Source organism: Piliocolobus tephrosceles, chromosome 2 (assembly GCF_002776525.5).
Source record: "Piliocolobus tephrosceles isolate RC106 chromosome 2, ASM277652v3, whole genome shotgun sequence".
In the NCBI taxonomy this organism is placed as follows: Eukaryota; Metazoa; Chordata; class Mammalia; order Primates; family Cercopithecidae; genus Piliocolobus; species Piliocolobus tephrosceles.
The window spans coordinates 56,238,722-56,255,226 of NC_045435.1; the positions used below are offsets into that span (position 1 = coordinate 56,238,722).

General features: G+C 39.2%; 1 protein-coding gene across 6 annotated transcripts in view; it reads right to left on the bottom strand.

The window, feature by feature from the left end:
• Positions 1-2,363: 2,363 nt before the first annotated feature.
• The window catches only part of ITPR1 (inositol 1,4,5-trisphosphate receptor type 1), a 355,793-nt gene continuing 341,651 nt past the window's right edge, over positions 2,364-16,505 (bottom strand). For 5 of the 6 annotated variants that reach the window (XM_023218584.1, XM_023218583.1, XM_023218582.1 and 2 more), the window contains 2 exons: positions 13,393-13,554; positions 3,154-3,711 (listed from right to left, as the gene is read on the bottom strand). In XM_023218584.1, the coding sequence (XP_023074352.1) occupies positions 3,625-3,711; positions 13,393-13,554 (249 nt within the window). In that variant the 3' untranslated portion in view covers positions 3,154-3,624. Of the gene's footprint in view, positions 3,712-13,392; positions 13,555-16,505 lie in introns of all 6 variants that reach the window. The other variant, XM_023218580.1, reaches the window with a different exon arrangement.

Consider the following 16,505-nt stretch of genomic DNA (forward strand, 5'->3'; position numbering starts at 1 on the left):
GTTACTTTACTTCTTGAGGGCTCAATTTCTTATTTAAAATAAGTTTCACTTCTGCTATATAGTGTCTCAAGAGCCTTCAGTAAGAGTCCTTTGTTATCATATTCTATCTTATGTAAAGGTGACTTTTACTGTCATATAATTTGTCTTCTAACAAACACATATGTTACCAAAATCTGTAAAAAAAAAAAAAAAAAAAAAAAAAAAAAAAAAATTATTTTGGCAAAAACTCAACTCTACTTCTCTAAATATGTAGTTATGCTCGTAATAGTTTTGAAGGAGCACATTTCCCTCCATGCCGCTCAAAAGTCAGTCTAAGTTTCTCATTATCAGCCTTAAAATAACTATCAGAAACTTTCAGGCCGCTGCCCATTAACGCTTTATCCAAGACATCTATAGTAGACAGAGATCTACAATTGAGTTTTTAACAGGTTATTTCCTTAATTTACTCTGGGTATCTTAATAATTTCTCACTAGTACATGGCATGTCAGTGCAGAACTTTCCAATGAACTGGATGGGACTTGGGAGCCAAACAGCTTTGTGTAGTTTGCTGCTGCAAAGATTGAGTTGTTGATTAGCATCCATAGATGAAGTATGCTTGCTTTATACTTTATATCAGGAAGTACTCAGTGAAACACAGTAGAAGAGCACGTTTTGCAGGAGCAAAATCAAGCAATCCATTTCCAGAAAGTGCAACCAAATAAAAAAAAAAATTGGCTGAATGAAGAACAATGAATTAGGAATATGAACTTGAAAGCAAACTAAGTGAATAGTATCACATTTTTAAAAAATGAGATTAAAGTCATATTTTGTATGTTGGGGGGCAGGGTAAACACAGATAAATACAGCTCTAGGAGAAAACTGAACAGGATGGAATATCATTTAGACTTTTAGGACGACAACAGAGTGGAAGCTTTATTTGTAGAGAGAAACAGGGTAATCACTATACAATTTTAGGGGCATGGAAAGGGTAAGATCCCATAAATGTTAGAGAAGTGGAATGGAATTTCCCAGACCCTTTAACAAATGGATTAGTTAGGGAAATTTGCAAATGCTTGAAACTTGAATTAGTGCTACAGCAAACTTTTAATACTAAATAAAATGGTTTAATTAAATAACATTGGCTTTCTCGCATATTAGCGAGTACTACCGTACTTTCACCCTGATGACGCTAATTCTTCATCTGGGTAGGTAACTTTGAAGGTGACTTGGACCTTGATCTTAAAATAGAGGTGTCGGAAAGTCACAATGTGAAGGAAGCAGGCAGAATTACAATTACACATCAAAGGCCACTGGAGTTTTAACTTCAAACTGCATGTTTCAATTGTACCAGCTTTAGTGTTCACACCCAAACTGCAAGGGTAGGATCTACTGCATGGAGGGTGGAGTGGCATTCCAATTTCATTTATTTTCTGCTGAAGCTGGCACACTGAATGAAGATTTATATCTTAAGTGACAGGATTCAAACGGAACATGACAAACCTGTAAAAGCTGCAACTTGGCATGTCAATGCAGAACTTTCCAATGAACTGGATGGGACTTGGGAGACAAACCACACACACTGCCACATTGCGCTGGGCAGTGTGAGAGATCAAAGAGAAAGCCCAGGGGAAAAGCAAGTCCTTGCTAGCTAACGCGTGCGTTGTGGGGGTTAGCATAGATTGCCATTTTGCTTACAGATAAAAGTAGGTATCTCTCTTATGATGGAAAAATTTTGTGGAAACAGGCTGCACTGACTGGAAAAAATTAATTTGTTTTTAAATTATCAAATTTATGAAGTAGAAGCATTAATTATGAAACTAGCCATTTAACTGGAATTTAATCCTGACCCAGTTCCCAACATTGGGTGGTATTATTTATCAAAGCAGAGAGAAAATGAGTGTCAAAAAAAAGCAGCCAGAGCAAGCACTGATTTGAGGAGGGAACAGGTTTTACTATGTTTGGACGGGCGAGGTGGCTCTGTAAAAACATTTTACACACTCCTGAGGGACCCTGACCACTGGGCATGAATAAAACAAATTTCAGCTGTTCCCGATACTTCCACATTGCATACAGCAAATAAAAGATCCCCCAGTGAAAGCAGAAGAGACAAGAGATTTAGTAGGATGCTCCCAACAGCCTGGCTGGCAGTCACTGATCCCGAAGAATGAATGAATGTTGTACTAACTACTCCCCAATGTTTGCTCTAATAATTCTCCTCAGAGTTGTCATAACAACAAGTTGTTTTTTTTTAATAATCAGGTAAACATTTTCTGAATTAACCTGGTAATCAAACCGATTGTACTTCAAACTGATCCTAAAGAAAGTATATAACTGGAATAGTAGTTAAGTCACAAATGCCAAATGAAAGTCACCAGCCAGTCACTGTATATTCTGCATCATTTATTAAATATTTTTATATATGCATTTACAAACTTTACTCATTTCAGAACTCTGCTTTCAATGCATTTTTAAACTTTTTTTTGCAGAGAGATTCTCTTGTAAAATGAGATCCATGTACAAAACTAGGCAACAGATATAAAAGTTTCCTTTCATACTTTCATCCATCAAGAAAAGAAATCATGTGACAAATAAAATGTGGCTCCTTCAGAAGAATAACATGTCTGTGTTCAACTATGACTTCTAATGAGATAGTTCATATTTCATCTTTATATGGATGTATATAGTTTTAATACTTCTTAGCTACTGTAGCATGTTGGTTCAGATGAAGAAAAAAATAAACTATTGTTTGGACTAGATAATCTAGAAACCATCAATTATGCATATCTTTATAACGTGACATCAAAATTTACCCAGCAGATGACACTGATTGGCCAGCAGTATGCATTTATCCTGAACATTGCATAAAAAGTTCCCTTTAAAAAATTCATTATCTTCTTCACAAGCTAAAGTATGAGCCTCTAATTTGGCTCTCTTATTTAAAGAAATAGTTTAAATGATCAATTTAGAAGCTTAAAAGTATCTTTGAAACTAAAGTTGCTTTTCTTAAAATGAATGCTGATTTAACAGTTCATAGACTTGGAGCATTATCACTAGGAGACGGAGGCACTACTGCCACTAACAATGAGAAACAGCATCACCATAGGATAATTACATGGTACAAAATGCCCAGGGGCCTGAAACTCACTATTAATATAATTTTGGCAGCAGCATCATTTGATAATTAACCATTTATTACATAGTATTAACACACCAGCTTCAAAGATGTGCACTCCCTTTAGGACACTTGGGAGCTACAAATTTCTTGTGATTGCATAATTCGTATTGCACAGTTTTATAAAAAACATAAATACTGGCTATTCTAGTTTTAAATACAAAATACATGTCATATACTTTTAAATCTATAATCTGGTTCAAGTGCAAATCAGGTGCTTTCTGTTAGTCCTTCCAAAAAAGGCATTTTTAATATTTTTGGCACAAATGAAATGTCATCATGCCAACAATTCTAATTACAATACATATGTCCAAACCTTTAGAGTAGCAATCATATACATACGGTATAAAACTGAGTATTTACAAATGTATTCAGCATAAATGTAACCTTCGTGGGTGAATCAGAACTCATTAGCCATACCCACACTAATAATAATTATAAAAGGTAAATACAATTCCTTTTTTTCATTTGCTTATGCTGGTTGTTGTGGGTTGACATTCATGTGAGGAGGATGTCCTAGAAGACCAATTCTTTGTTTCTGCTTCCTTTGTTCTGTCATCTGGAAAGTTAAAAAGTTTCATCATTAGACCCAGATACTTCCTGTACGTCAAATCACATACTGAACCATAGATTTACCTCTGTGGTTATGGTTTATACTGAAACCCACTTTCTACAAATAGTGTACCATCGCTATATCAAACACACAGCACTTCAAAAGAGCATCTTCTTAAGCAGAATGGGAAATTCTGTGACCTAGTCATGCAATGTAACGTTCAGAAGTATTGCTTGCTGCTTGTTTCATAAAGAAACAAAAAACAGTAAAAGCACAGGATTCTTTCTTGTTTCCCAAATCCATTTCCAAATGATTTGAAGACTCATCGGCAAATGGTGGCTTTGTATGACAGTAACAACATACCATACTATCAAGAAAAGCAGTGTTTAGAATCCTAGGTTTGAGAGGCAGGGCTTATGTCCACACTCTTTCAGTGGGTCCCGATTTTTCTCTTCAATCATTCTTGAGTAGTTGGTTAGAGGAAAAAAAAAAAAATTACCTACCACAACTAGGAAAATGAGAAATGTTCTCAAATCTCTTTGAGGTCCAGAATGATTAAATGCTGTAAATAATGCTGTAGCCATTCATGTTATTTCCTGCCACCCCAGTAGACACTGAGGCTTGCTTAAAGTCAGGTGAGATCATTGCCTAAGACTAGTTCAAATGAAAAAGTGCTTTCAAAACCCCAAACAAGAAGCTGATTCTGTGCATTTGGTTGCTGAACTAAATATATTCTCATGTTGATGGGTCTCTAGACCTGTTTTAGGTATTTTACGGCATACTTACTTCTGCCTCTGTATTAAGATTTTCCTTAACCCAGTAGTTAGTTTTGGATTTAAGGCTGAGCATTCAAGTCAACTGAGATAAAAAAGCTGTACGAAATATATATTAGAAAAAATTGTTGTCTACAAGTGGGTTAAGGTCCTACTCCTGTGTTTTTAGCTTCCTAAAATTGTAGAAGAATTAGGGTAAAAAGAATAAAGGCTTTGGAATCAGACCTACTTTCTTATGGTTTTGTCATTTAACTTATCAAAATCTGTTTTTTCATCCATACAATCAGGATGATAATTCCTAGCTCATTGGTGGAGAATTGCGAGGTTATATGTAAATTTCTCAGCACAGCATCTGTCACATAGTAGATGCCTTAATCTCACTTTTCACTTGAACCAATTTTTGGTACAAAATATCTGAAGAGAACATGAAATAAGACTAATTTACCTAGGTTCAGTTTTAATGTGGTTATTTTTTCTTCTTCAAAACTAGCATTATCCTCTCAAATCAAAATACTGTTTTTAGGCTCCTGTGGAAATGCTTTCTCTGTTATAATTTAGATGGGAAGATTTACAAGGACTTAGTATTTCCAAAAGGTAGCTTTCAATAAAGCTTTTAATGAAGAATTGGATTAGGAAATTCCAGCTAGCCCCTGAAGTTGCCTTAGGTGAGTGACATCTTTAAAGGAAGTGTTACACACTACACGGTCTCCACAGATTCAGCTCAGGAAGGAGAACCTAATATGACACATGACATAAATTCACAATTAGGTTAAAATGCCAGTAATTCATTCATCTTACTGCCTGATAGTTCAGATGTTTAGCTCAGATTTTTCTCCCACAACCCTTCCCTTGGCAGGTAACCTTGAGAGGGAATCCAATACAACTTAGCTAAATTTGGATCATCTCAAGTGTTCAAAGTCATTTAGAAATCTTGGTGTGCTCAGCCAGGCGCAGTGGGCTCACGCCTGTAATCCCACCACTTGAGGAGGCTGAGATGGGCAGACTGCTTGAGCCCAGGAGTTCGAGACCAGCCTGCGTAACACAGCAAAACCCTGTCTCTACCAAAGGAAAAACTAAAATTAGCTAGGTATGGTGGCATGTGCCTGTAGTCCCAGCTACTTGGGAAGCTAAGTGGGAGGACTGCTTGATCCTGGGAGGCAGAGGTTGCAGTGAGCAGCGATGATGCCACTGCACTCCAGCCTGGGCAACTGAGAGCTTGTCTTGAGGAATGAAGAAAAAAAAAAAAAAAAAAAAGAAAGAAATCTTGGTGTGCTCAACCCTTATTGAAGGATACTTTACTCAAAGCTTATATTTAAAGCTGCTGAAATCTTTCAACTCAAAGTTGAATGTCAAAGTTGGCCATTAAGACTCTTTTCCCCTGTAATTTTGCTTTAAATAACTACTTGTATTTGAGATGACCTTTTAGTATGCATATTTTCATCCCTGTTTGTTAAATCAGCTCTCCTTGACTTTTCAATTTGTCAGTTAGTCTTTCTCTTAAACTTTAAAGCAAAGGAGTCTTTATTTGGTGGCCTGGCTTCCTTTTCACTTCCACAGCCGCGGCCTGATATCTCAGGTAGCAGCCCTATTCATTTGTCTTTTTAAGTGATCCCATCACCCACCCTCCCTCCCTAACCTTAAGGCTCCCCACTGACGTGGGTTAGTGGCCAATTCTTTGCTCAGGTAGTCATATTCCTGATAATTTTAAGTTACCAACTATACATCTAATGTTCTTTTCTGTTTCCCTAGAAGAATGGTTCTCAAACTTCAGCATGCACCAGAATCACCCAGAAGGTTAAAACACAGATCAGAAACAGAGTTTCTGACTCAGTAGGTCTGGGGTAGGTCCCATGAATCTGCACTTCTAACGATTTCCCAGACGATGTAGATGTTGCCGGTCTGGGGACTACACTTTTAGAACCACTGCTCTAGAAGAGGTTTTTCACTGATAATCTCCAAAATTGGACAAGATCACTTTGAGTATATACTTGAACACTTTTTTAAAAAAAAATAATTTGTGTACATATATTATTTTTCTCAAATGAGGAAAGCTCTTGGAGAAGATTCTCTGCAACGGAGCATATAGTAGGCACACACATTTGACTGATCCTGTTTTGATTAACCATGGCCTTTTAGACAGAATGGCTGTCATTTAAGTCAACATCACTGCCATTTAAATGACTGCTAAATGAGAAGGAATTGGGCAACTGCTAAAGTGTTTGGTCTTTTAGTAGCAGTTACCATCCAATTACAATGATAAGGGAACCAAAACAGAAAAAAAAAAAAAAAAAAAAAAAATCCCTCAAAACCCCGAAGGACTAAATCTATAAGAAAGTGAGGCCAACAATTCTGGCCGCTTAGGTTTCCCCAGCCTCTTAGTGCATATTCTCACATAATTTCTGGTTTTATTAGTTCAATTCTACCTACTTACCTACGCTACCTACATACATTCACATGTACTATCTATATATCTTGTTATAAGGCATCATTATTGTCTGTTACTGTTACCTATATCAAAACAAATATCATGACCAAACTCTATCCTTAGCATTTTTGTCAGATAATAGTCTCTCTGGACATCTGAAACAAAACTGACTCTTGATTAAAAAAACTATGGTAACTATATTCAAAATTCTAATATTGAAACATCTATTGTGAGTAGTGTGAGATGTCTCATTTATAGTACATTTAAAAATCCTCAAAATGGCTGGGCACGGTGGCTCACTCCTGTAATCCCAGCACTTTGGGAGGCAGATCACTTGAGGCCAGGAGTTTGAAACCGGCCTGGCCAACATGGCGAAACCCTGTCTCTACTAAAAATACAAAAATTAGCCAGGCATGGTGGTGCATGCCTGTAATCCTAACTACTCGGGGGCCTGAAGCAGGAGAGTCACTTAAACCTGGGAGGTGGAGGCTGCAGTGAGCCGAGATCGTGCCACTGCACTCCAGCCTGGGCAACACAGGGAGGCTCTGTCTCAAAAAAAAAAAAAAAAAAAAAAATCCAAACCAAACCTCAAAATTCCCTTGTAGCTGAGGATAAACAGTTACAGTAATGCTGTTCTTCGCATCTCTACAAATGTAGAAACTAGCTTGAAATTCAACATTCCTCCTTTTGACTCATCTAAACAAGAAGCAAAGAATAATGTACCTTTACAAGTCAGATACAGCCAAACATCTGAAAGATTGTTCATGAAAACACGAGGCATACAGTAGAAATGGGCAAATTTTAATCTACCAGTATGGCCTCTAAATGATTAAAGGCTGGTATAGGAAGAAAAGTTCATTGACAGCACACAAATGCCCTATTTCTGGTTTATAACACATATTAATAGTCTTTGAAAAGCTGCTTTCATGTTACAGTAAGGTCTTGGTTACTCAGATTCTAAACAACTAGCAAACTCTAGTAATCACAATTACTTTCTACAGCCCTATAAAATCAGTCATGTTCAGAATGTTGAGCCTCAAATACTAAGAAATGGAACCAAAGCATCCTTTGAATACAATTATGTTGATTTATTATCAACGTATACATACCATTCAGATTCTTAAGAGTTGATCCCTAATGCTCTTTTCCTCTCTATTTCACCGGGCCTCTTACTCAAGCTTTGAAACCAAGCTCCTGCCTTAACCACCTCTGAGAGGACTTCTGTGGTAATTAATTTTCTCCCAGAAATCAGATTGAACAAATTGCTCCCTTTTCTTCATTCCCAGAGCAGTGTGTTCATAGCTCGGTTATATACTCACCATGTTTAATTATAATTTATCTGTTTCCTTGTTTCCCACTCTAGACTGTTAGTTCTTGAAGGCAGAGAATGGGATCTATTCATCTTTGTAGCCCCAGTACCTAATGCTGCACCTGGCAAACAGGTGTTTCATACGTGTTGGCTGAAAGAAGGAACGGAATTAACCAGAACATACTGCCATTCCTTGAGCATACCATGCATTTTCATGCCGTTGCTCATGCTGATTCCTTTCCTGGAAAGCCCCCTACTGCATTTCTCTGCCAGCTCAGAAGTCACCTGCTTGTAAGATTATAGAAGCTAAACTCCTTCCTCACTGCAAACCTCACACAGGACCACTACCTACTTCTTTGTGCTCCATGAAACTATTCATGCTTCAAGTCATTCATACTGTATCAGATTGCTAGCATTCTACTTCGTTGTCTTTCTTGCCAGATCCTGGATCTAGAGGGCAGATATTGACTTAGTCTTCTTTTGTGGTCCCAGCACAGTATAAGGAACATAGGTGCAGTACGGGTTGTTTAATATTCCATTTTCCAACTTTGGGCAGTTATTCTAATATTGTGTTATGCCTTCTGTCCTTAAGCAGTTAATTTCAGCAAGGTAACCGTCTTGCATGAAAAATGCCAAACGCTGTAACATGCTAATATGATCTGAATTTTCAAGCACTTCTTGTATTCCTAGCAACAACAAATGGTCGTCGTCCCATAGGAAGCCAGTCACATTTTCAAGAAAGTTAGCCCTTCTCAGTATTTGCTCTTTTGCATTATGAAGAAAACATGCAAAAAATTTTTTAAGTTCTTACATTAGTTCTCCTCCTTGGAATACGAATGTAAGAGAATCACATTTAGTATTCAGAATCTCTTGGGAGGGGAAACCTCAAGATGAGAGGCATCGTTAAATAATACTTAGAATAGCAATCGTAACCAACCATTCTTGGCAATAATAGAAAAAGTGACACCACTAACCGTAATTTTAGTAACCTAACAAGAAGTTTTTTCCCTCAGATTGAACTCACTCCTTTGACGAGGCTCACTGGTTTGTAAAGTGCGCACTGAAGCAGATTCAGAGTCACTCTTTGTGAACAATTCAAAATAACACATTCTTAGCTCTGAAAGGACAGGTAGTGTAGGGAGGCGGTGCCTGGTTTACCACCACAGAATGCCCATTAATAGTTTGTTTCAGATACATTTTAAGAAACTCTCGTAAATTGGTAACACCCAGTTTCTCAGATCAACTCATAACAAACAACCAAAGAGGTAAATAACAGTAAAGATTAAGACCAAAGTCATCCACATTTAAGCTATCATTGCTCGATTCTGCTGGTTTGAATCAGAAAATCTAAAACAAAAACAACAACAACAACAACAAATCTCTCTAAGTAATGGAGCAGTTTTTGTGTTTTCTAGCACTTTTACTAGTGAATGGTATTTTTTCATAGCTGTTTTAAAAAAATATCACCAGGTTTCTTGTCCAATAATCATTCATGGAGCTTTTATTTTTTAATTCAAAACTTTTTCCCACAGAGAGCAAGAATTCTGGCCGGGCGCGGTGACTCACACTTGTAATCCCAGCACTTTGGGAGGCCGAGGCGGGTGGATCACGAGGTCAGGAGATCGAGACCATGGTGAAACCCCGTCTCTACTAAAAATACAAAAAAAATTAGCCGGGCGCGGTGGCGGGCGCCTGTAGTCCCAGCTACTCAGGAGGCTGAGGCAGGAGAATGGCGTGAACCCGGGAAGTAGAGCTTGCAGTGAGCCAAGGTTGAGATCGCACCACTGCACTCCAGCCTGGGCTACAGAGCCAGACTCTGTCTCAAAAAAAAAAAAAAAAAGAGAGCAAGAATTCTCACAATTACCATTTAAGAAAGAGCAGCTCTCTAACATATCTGCATTTTAAAATACGTTTTGCACATAAAGGGTTTTTAAACCTTTATGATTGCTATAACCAAACTTAATAAAATTCAAATCTGTTCAACAAGTTGATTCTCAAATGCATTAAAGGTTTGTAGGAAGTTACGTAATCAAAAGAAAACACTGACTAGTTTAAAAGATGCAAATGCCCCTGCCCCCTCAAAAAAAAAAAAAAAGCAGCTATGCTGAATTTTTCCTGTAATTCTGAGTACATTAAAACTTAAGTAGATCCATCCTGGTAAAAGCACTTGAGAATGTACTACTGGCTTCTCATGCTTCTTTTTAACTTATAATATCTTCTAAGAAAAAAAAAAACAGTTTAATTTCAAATTCATTCACAGGGGAAGGGCTTTCTGAAGAGTGGTTCCAACTGCCAACTTCAAAATAAAAAATGCATAAAAGGCTGGAATCAAGCAGTTTAAACCATACTGGTTTTGATGTCACTTAATGAACCTTAGTCCATATGTAATCAAATTTTACATATTTTGTTTAAACTAAAACTTTGGCTTAACCAAAATAATCTTATCTTGGATTTTAGAAATGCCAAGTCTCTACTATGCTCAGTTGTATAAAATGACAATGAATGTATCCTCCATACCATGTAAGTATATGATGCAACTTGACTTCTGAAACTTTAAGCTTTTTTTTAAAAAAGAGCAAGAATGTAAACAGTCAATCAACCATGAAAGGCAAACAGTACAGAGGCATAACAAAGCAAATGAAAACACACACACACACCTCCCCCACCCCCAACTGGATGATCAGGAGCTCCCACCCTGGCAATGCCTAAGAACCTTCTGGGCTCCTTTGGTATCCTCATCAAGAAAATAAGGGAACGAGGTGAGATGACATCTGAAGTCTTGGGTACTCTCCTATACCTGTATTCTTTATTTTTTTAATTATTTTTTTGACATGGAATTACACTCTTGTTGCCCAGGCTGGAGTGCAGTGGCATGATCTCGGCTCACCGCATCGTCTGCCTCCTGGATTCAAGCGATTCTCCTGCCTCAGCCTCCCGAGTAGCTGTGATCACAGGCATAGGCCACCACGTCCAGCTAATTTTGTATTTTTAGTAAAGACTGGGTTTCTCCATGTTGGTCAGGCTGGTCTCGAACTACTGACCTCAGGTGATCAGCCCTCCTTGTCCTCCCAAAATGCTGGGATTACAGGCGTGAGCCACCATGCCCGGCACTATACCTGTATTCTTTAATTCCTCAGCTCAACTCACTCCTTTGACGATGCTCACTGGTTTGTAAAGTGTGCACTGAAGCAGATTCAGAGTCACTCTTTGTGAACAATTCAAAATAACACATTCTTAGCTCTGAAAGGACAGGTAGTGTAGGGAGGCGGTGCCTGGTTTACCACCACAGAATGCCCATTAATAGTTTGTTTCAGATACATTTTAAGAAACTCTCTAGTAAATTGGTAACACCCAGTTTCTCAGATCAACTGAAACAAACCCCCAGAGAGCCTCCAAGTGTGACAATGAGAAGCAGAAATGAGTGAGCAAGAATGAACGCCACTTGCATTAGCACGTGAGAGCTAGAATGCCTCACTGTTGCAATTCCAGTACCACGGGTGTGAAACAAAGATCCTCTGTTTCTTTGGAAAATGGCACCAGATTTTATGGAGAAATGAAGTGTTCCTTTATTTAAGTATTAGCTCAGTGTCTGTAAGAATTTTTGGCACCTAATTTAAACATCTGATTTAACTGAGATTCTGGTAGCCACAGTTATCTCAAATGGGAGAAGAAGACACCTAAAGCTTGCTGGATGGGGGGTTGGGGGAGGGTGCCAGAAGCAGCTGTAGCCACCAATGTCCTCAAGAGTCAGTTTAGTCCTGTAGAACATTTGCCAAATGTTTCACAGCAGGGTTAAAACGCTAATATTAAGCAAAGTAATCTAGTTAGATCTTCATTAGTTTTACTTATTTAGGTTATTACTCATTTTAGGTTGCTACCAAGCTCAGAGCTATAGACAACCTTCATAAATAAGGCCTTCTTTTCCTACTAGTCTTTTTTATTTGCATATTAATACAGACAAAAGAAAAGAACTTGAGGCCAAATGGCATCTCAGGGTACAGTTTGGAATAGATTATTAAAAATGCTCTGTAAACTGTCTCCAGTAAGAGCATTCTAGATGCGGTCTTCATTAGTTATGATATTTGTAAGAGTGATAAATCACCCACGGGTGTACCTTGCAACTTACCTCCAGTGCAGACATGGCCCATGCCTATTGCTGTGCAACACTATAATCTTGTCTATGGAGTTGATTAAAGAACTTTCAGAAACTCACATAAAATGCTGAACTGGACATGATTATCCCAGTCACTTACAGAAAAGCACTAATAAAACCAATCAGGGTCTGCTTACCACCCAGGGTACAAGTCCTTAACACACAGCTGCAGCCTATCACTAGATAACCACCTGGTGACTGTGGCAGGTTCATTTCAAAGGAGTCAAAAGGGTGGAAGAAGAGTACGCAGGGTTTGGTATAAACATGTCTCCTACAACTTACTTTAAATTGGAAACACCATGCTTCCAATTTAAATTCTGCCCGCATCCCGCTTCCTATCCGTAGGATAAGAGCAAAACACTTACTTACCTTACGGATAGGAAGCGGGGTGTGGGCAGTATTTCTGTAGATGGTTAAGCCCTGTGAGATCAGGGACTATGTCTATATTATTCACTGTTTTATCCCCAGCACCTGGCACAATTCCTGTACTATGATAGCCACTCAGTAAGCTGCTGAGAAAGGAATGAAACCAAAAGGGCTTTTCCATGACTATGGTTTAGCCTAGGATGCTAAATTTAAATATCTGGGGGTGAGGATTTGACAAGTCTGAGGGCTAGGAAGCAAAACAAGAAACAGCTTTTAATCTTCCATCAGTACATAAAGTAAAAAGGGTATAGCTTTATGCATAGTGGTTTTTGGACAGCACTTCACTGAAGTAGTCTGCATTTCCCCCCCCCCCTTTTTTTTTTGGTTTTGTTTTTCATATTAAAACCATGTCCTGAGCAGCACTGAAAGTAGCACCATGGCTTTATCCTGGAAAAGGGGAGTGAAGGGGGTTGGGGTGAGGAGACTGGAGGAGTGAGTGGGTTTGTCCTCTGTTGCCCGGCTCCCTTTTCCATCTAGGTGAAGCGCCTCAACATTGTAACATAAGCACAACTGATTTTTCCTCATCAGATTTGGTGTGGTGATAGTGGGAGGTGGGTGGGGATGGCGATAGGGGGTAGGCACTGGGATTTTCTTTCTTTACCTGATCCTTTAATTCTGACAGCTGGCCAGAAAGGTTTGTGACAAGTTTCATGGTGGACTCCAGCTTCTCCTGCAGGTTCCTCAGCTCATTCTGTTCTCCTTCAGAATCACTGCTGACCAATGACATGGCTCTCATCCTGGGGAACCAGTCAAGGTTTCTTTCCTAAAATCCACATTTTAAAAAAAAAAAAAAAAAAAAAAAAAAAAAGACTGAGTCACTTCTAGAGGTAAAAACAAGAAAGGCCAGCTTACCATGCCATGTTTCCTAGCTCTCATTAGGTTATTTCCTTCTATTGCAGAACTAATGTGCTGTGTAGTTTTTTAATTGCTCAGTAGCTATCTTTTTTAATTGCATACAATGGAACTCTTAATTCTTAGAGGAAGTCACTTTAAATTTAAATTTAGGGGAAATGTAGGTTCCAAACAAGAGTCCTAATCTCCAAATCTGAATACTGCCACTGCAGCTCTGATCTTTGCAAATTACATGGCTGATGAGTTTGTTTTTTTAAAAAAATTGTGGTAAAATATGCATAACATAAAATTTACCATTGTAACCATTTTAAGGATACAGTTGTGGCATTAAGTACATTCACACTGCTGTGCAACCATCCCCATCATCTGTTTCCAGAACTATTTTTTTATCTTCCCCAACTGAAATTCCATCCCCATTAAACATTAACCCCATTCCCCCCAGCCCCTGGCAACCACCATTCTATTTTCTGTCTCCTTGAATTTGACAGCTCGAGGGGCCTCATATTATGCTGTGTATTTTAAAATGCATTATACTGCGAAAACCTTTTGCAAACACTCGAAGTGAAGTGAATTTTAAGGTCCCAAGTGTTCTGTCACTTAACAGATACATGTGCATGTATGCGTTTGCGTGGGTGAGGAGATTATTAAGAGGCTGAAAATGGGGAATAGGCTCCTCCGTCAATGTCCCCGTTTGTGAGCTTATAAAAACCACTCCCCTTGTCTCCTTTTCCTTCCAGCCTGAAATGGTTGATGGGTGCTGGCAACTAGCCTAAGACAGGCCCATTCAGTTTCCTCCCCCGTCCATCTCCATCCTTTTGATGTCTATGGCTTATGCCTGTAAACAGTACTTCTCACTACTGGTTAACAGAATGGGACAACTCCTCCTCCCACCTCACTTCCTTCTGCCCACATATGCCTTTCTCCCAAAGAGCATGCCGCATACATAAGTTCCGTATAGAGAGGCAGGAATGAACAGTAAGAAAAGCTTAGCATGAGACAGGGGGAAGAAAACTGACTCATTCCACATGTCTGGTGTCATTCTCACCTGGACCAGTTTCATCTTCTAAGGATACATTTAATGGTCTTTCTAAAACAAGCCCCCCTCCCACAAACACACACACTCGGAATGGTGGATAATTGTTGCTCTGTGCACACCATGGGGGTCGGCAACATTTTCTGTGTAAATATTTTCAGCTTTGTGGGCCATCTGGTCTCTGTAACAACTACTCAGCTTCTCTCTTATAACCCCCAAACAACCAGTAAATAAATAAATGGGTATGTCCATGTTCCAGTAAAACTTTATTTACAAATGCGGGCAGCAGGCTGGGTTTGCTCACCTCTGCTGTATACAAGACAAGACATCAATATATTTAAAATAACAAAACTCCATGAGACATGTCTAAATATTACAAATCAAGTGAGATTATTAAACTGTACCTTGACCTAGGGCCATCTAGCAATACAGAAGCCATATAAGAACTAGATGAAAAATATCACAAGAAGTCATACCACACTGACAACAAGGTGACACAGAGCGTTTGCTTAAGATATTGGTGGGCAGGCGGGCCGGGTTTGTGAGCTTTATGAAGGCAGGAACCACCTTTGTATACTGACTAGAGCATAGTAGACATTCAATACTAATACAAGCTTATGGAAGGACAGAATGATATGCAACTCTTTTTCTGCATAGAACCTGATCACAAATGCTTAGGTAGTAAGCCTGAGCTGCTTATCGTGACTGCTGGAGGAGAAAAGTGGCAATCTCTACCTTCCTATACCTTGAATAAACACTTCATTCATGTGTCTTAACGTTAGCTTATATTCATCAATTTCCCATCACAGAGCAAGGGGCAAAAGATCATTAAAAAATGTTCCATTTCAGAGATGACTAGCTTAGAAACCCAAAGTGCTTTCCCATCTGTAACCAGTTTTCTCCCGTGCAGCTGCAGTGACCTGTCACTGACCATACTCATCTCTCTTGTGTCAATCCTTCAGACATAGCCACGTCTTCCCACCAAGGACGGAGCCCATGTTCAAGGACTATGCAACTCCGAGGAGGAAGCCTCATTTTCAGAAGAGGGCACACACAGGCGACAGGTCACTGGTGATCACTCACTCCCCCTAGGGCGAGGGGAGGAGGGATGATGTGGGCTAGGCTGCTGAAGCCACAAACCAAAGCACAGCTGCAGAGACATCACTTAGCACAAGGCCCTAGGTACTCAGGGGTGGCTGCTACATGTTTTTGCAGACTGACCTCAATTGAAGAAAACAAATTCAAGAAAAAAGATCCAAAGTCCCACTTTGGATACAACAATGTTGAGGATACTACAGTGAGCAACACAGACATGGTCGCTGCATCCTAGACCCCCTCAAAGGACAAGCAGTTTTGATACCTAAGTATGTGATAGAATTCCTGCCACTGAAGTGCTTACAATGTAGTTAAGGAGAATGACCATCTAGATTTTTTTTTTTTTTTTTTTTTTTTTTAATAGGCCAGGCCAGTCCTGGTGGCTGGTGCCCATAATCCCAGTGCTTTGGGAGGCTGAGGTGGGTGGATAGCTTGAGGCCAGAAGTTTGAGACTGGCCTGGGCAACAGAGTGAGACCCCATCTCTATAAAAAATAAAAATAATTAGCTGGGTGTGGTAGTGGGCACCTGTAGTCCTAGCTACTCGGGAAGCTGGGGCAGGAGGATCATTTGAGCCCAGGAGGTCAAAGCTGCAGTGAGTCATAATTGTGCCACTGCACTTCAGCCTGGGTGACAGCAAGACTCTCTCAAAACAAATAAAAAAATAAGGAATAACATAGGCTATGTTGTATCTAGGAGCGGTAGAGAGAGTAGCGTCCAAGTAAGACCCAACAGC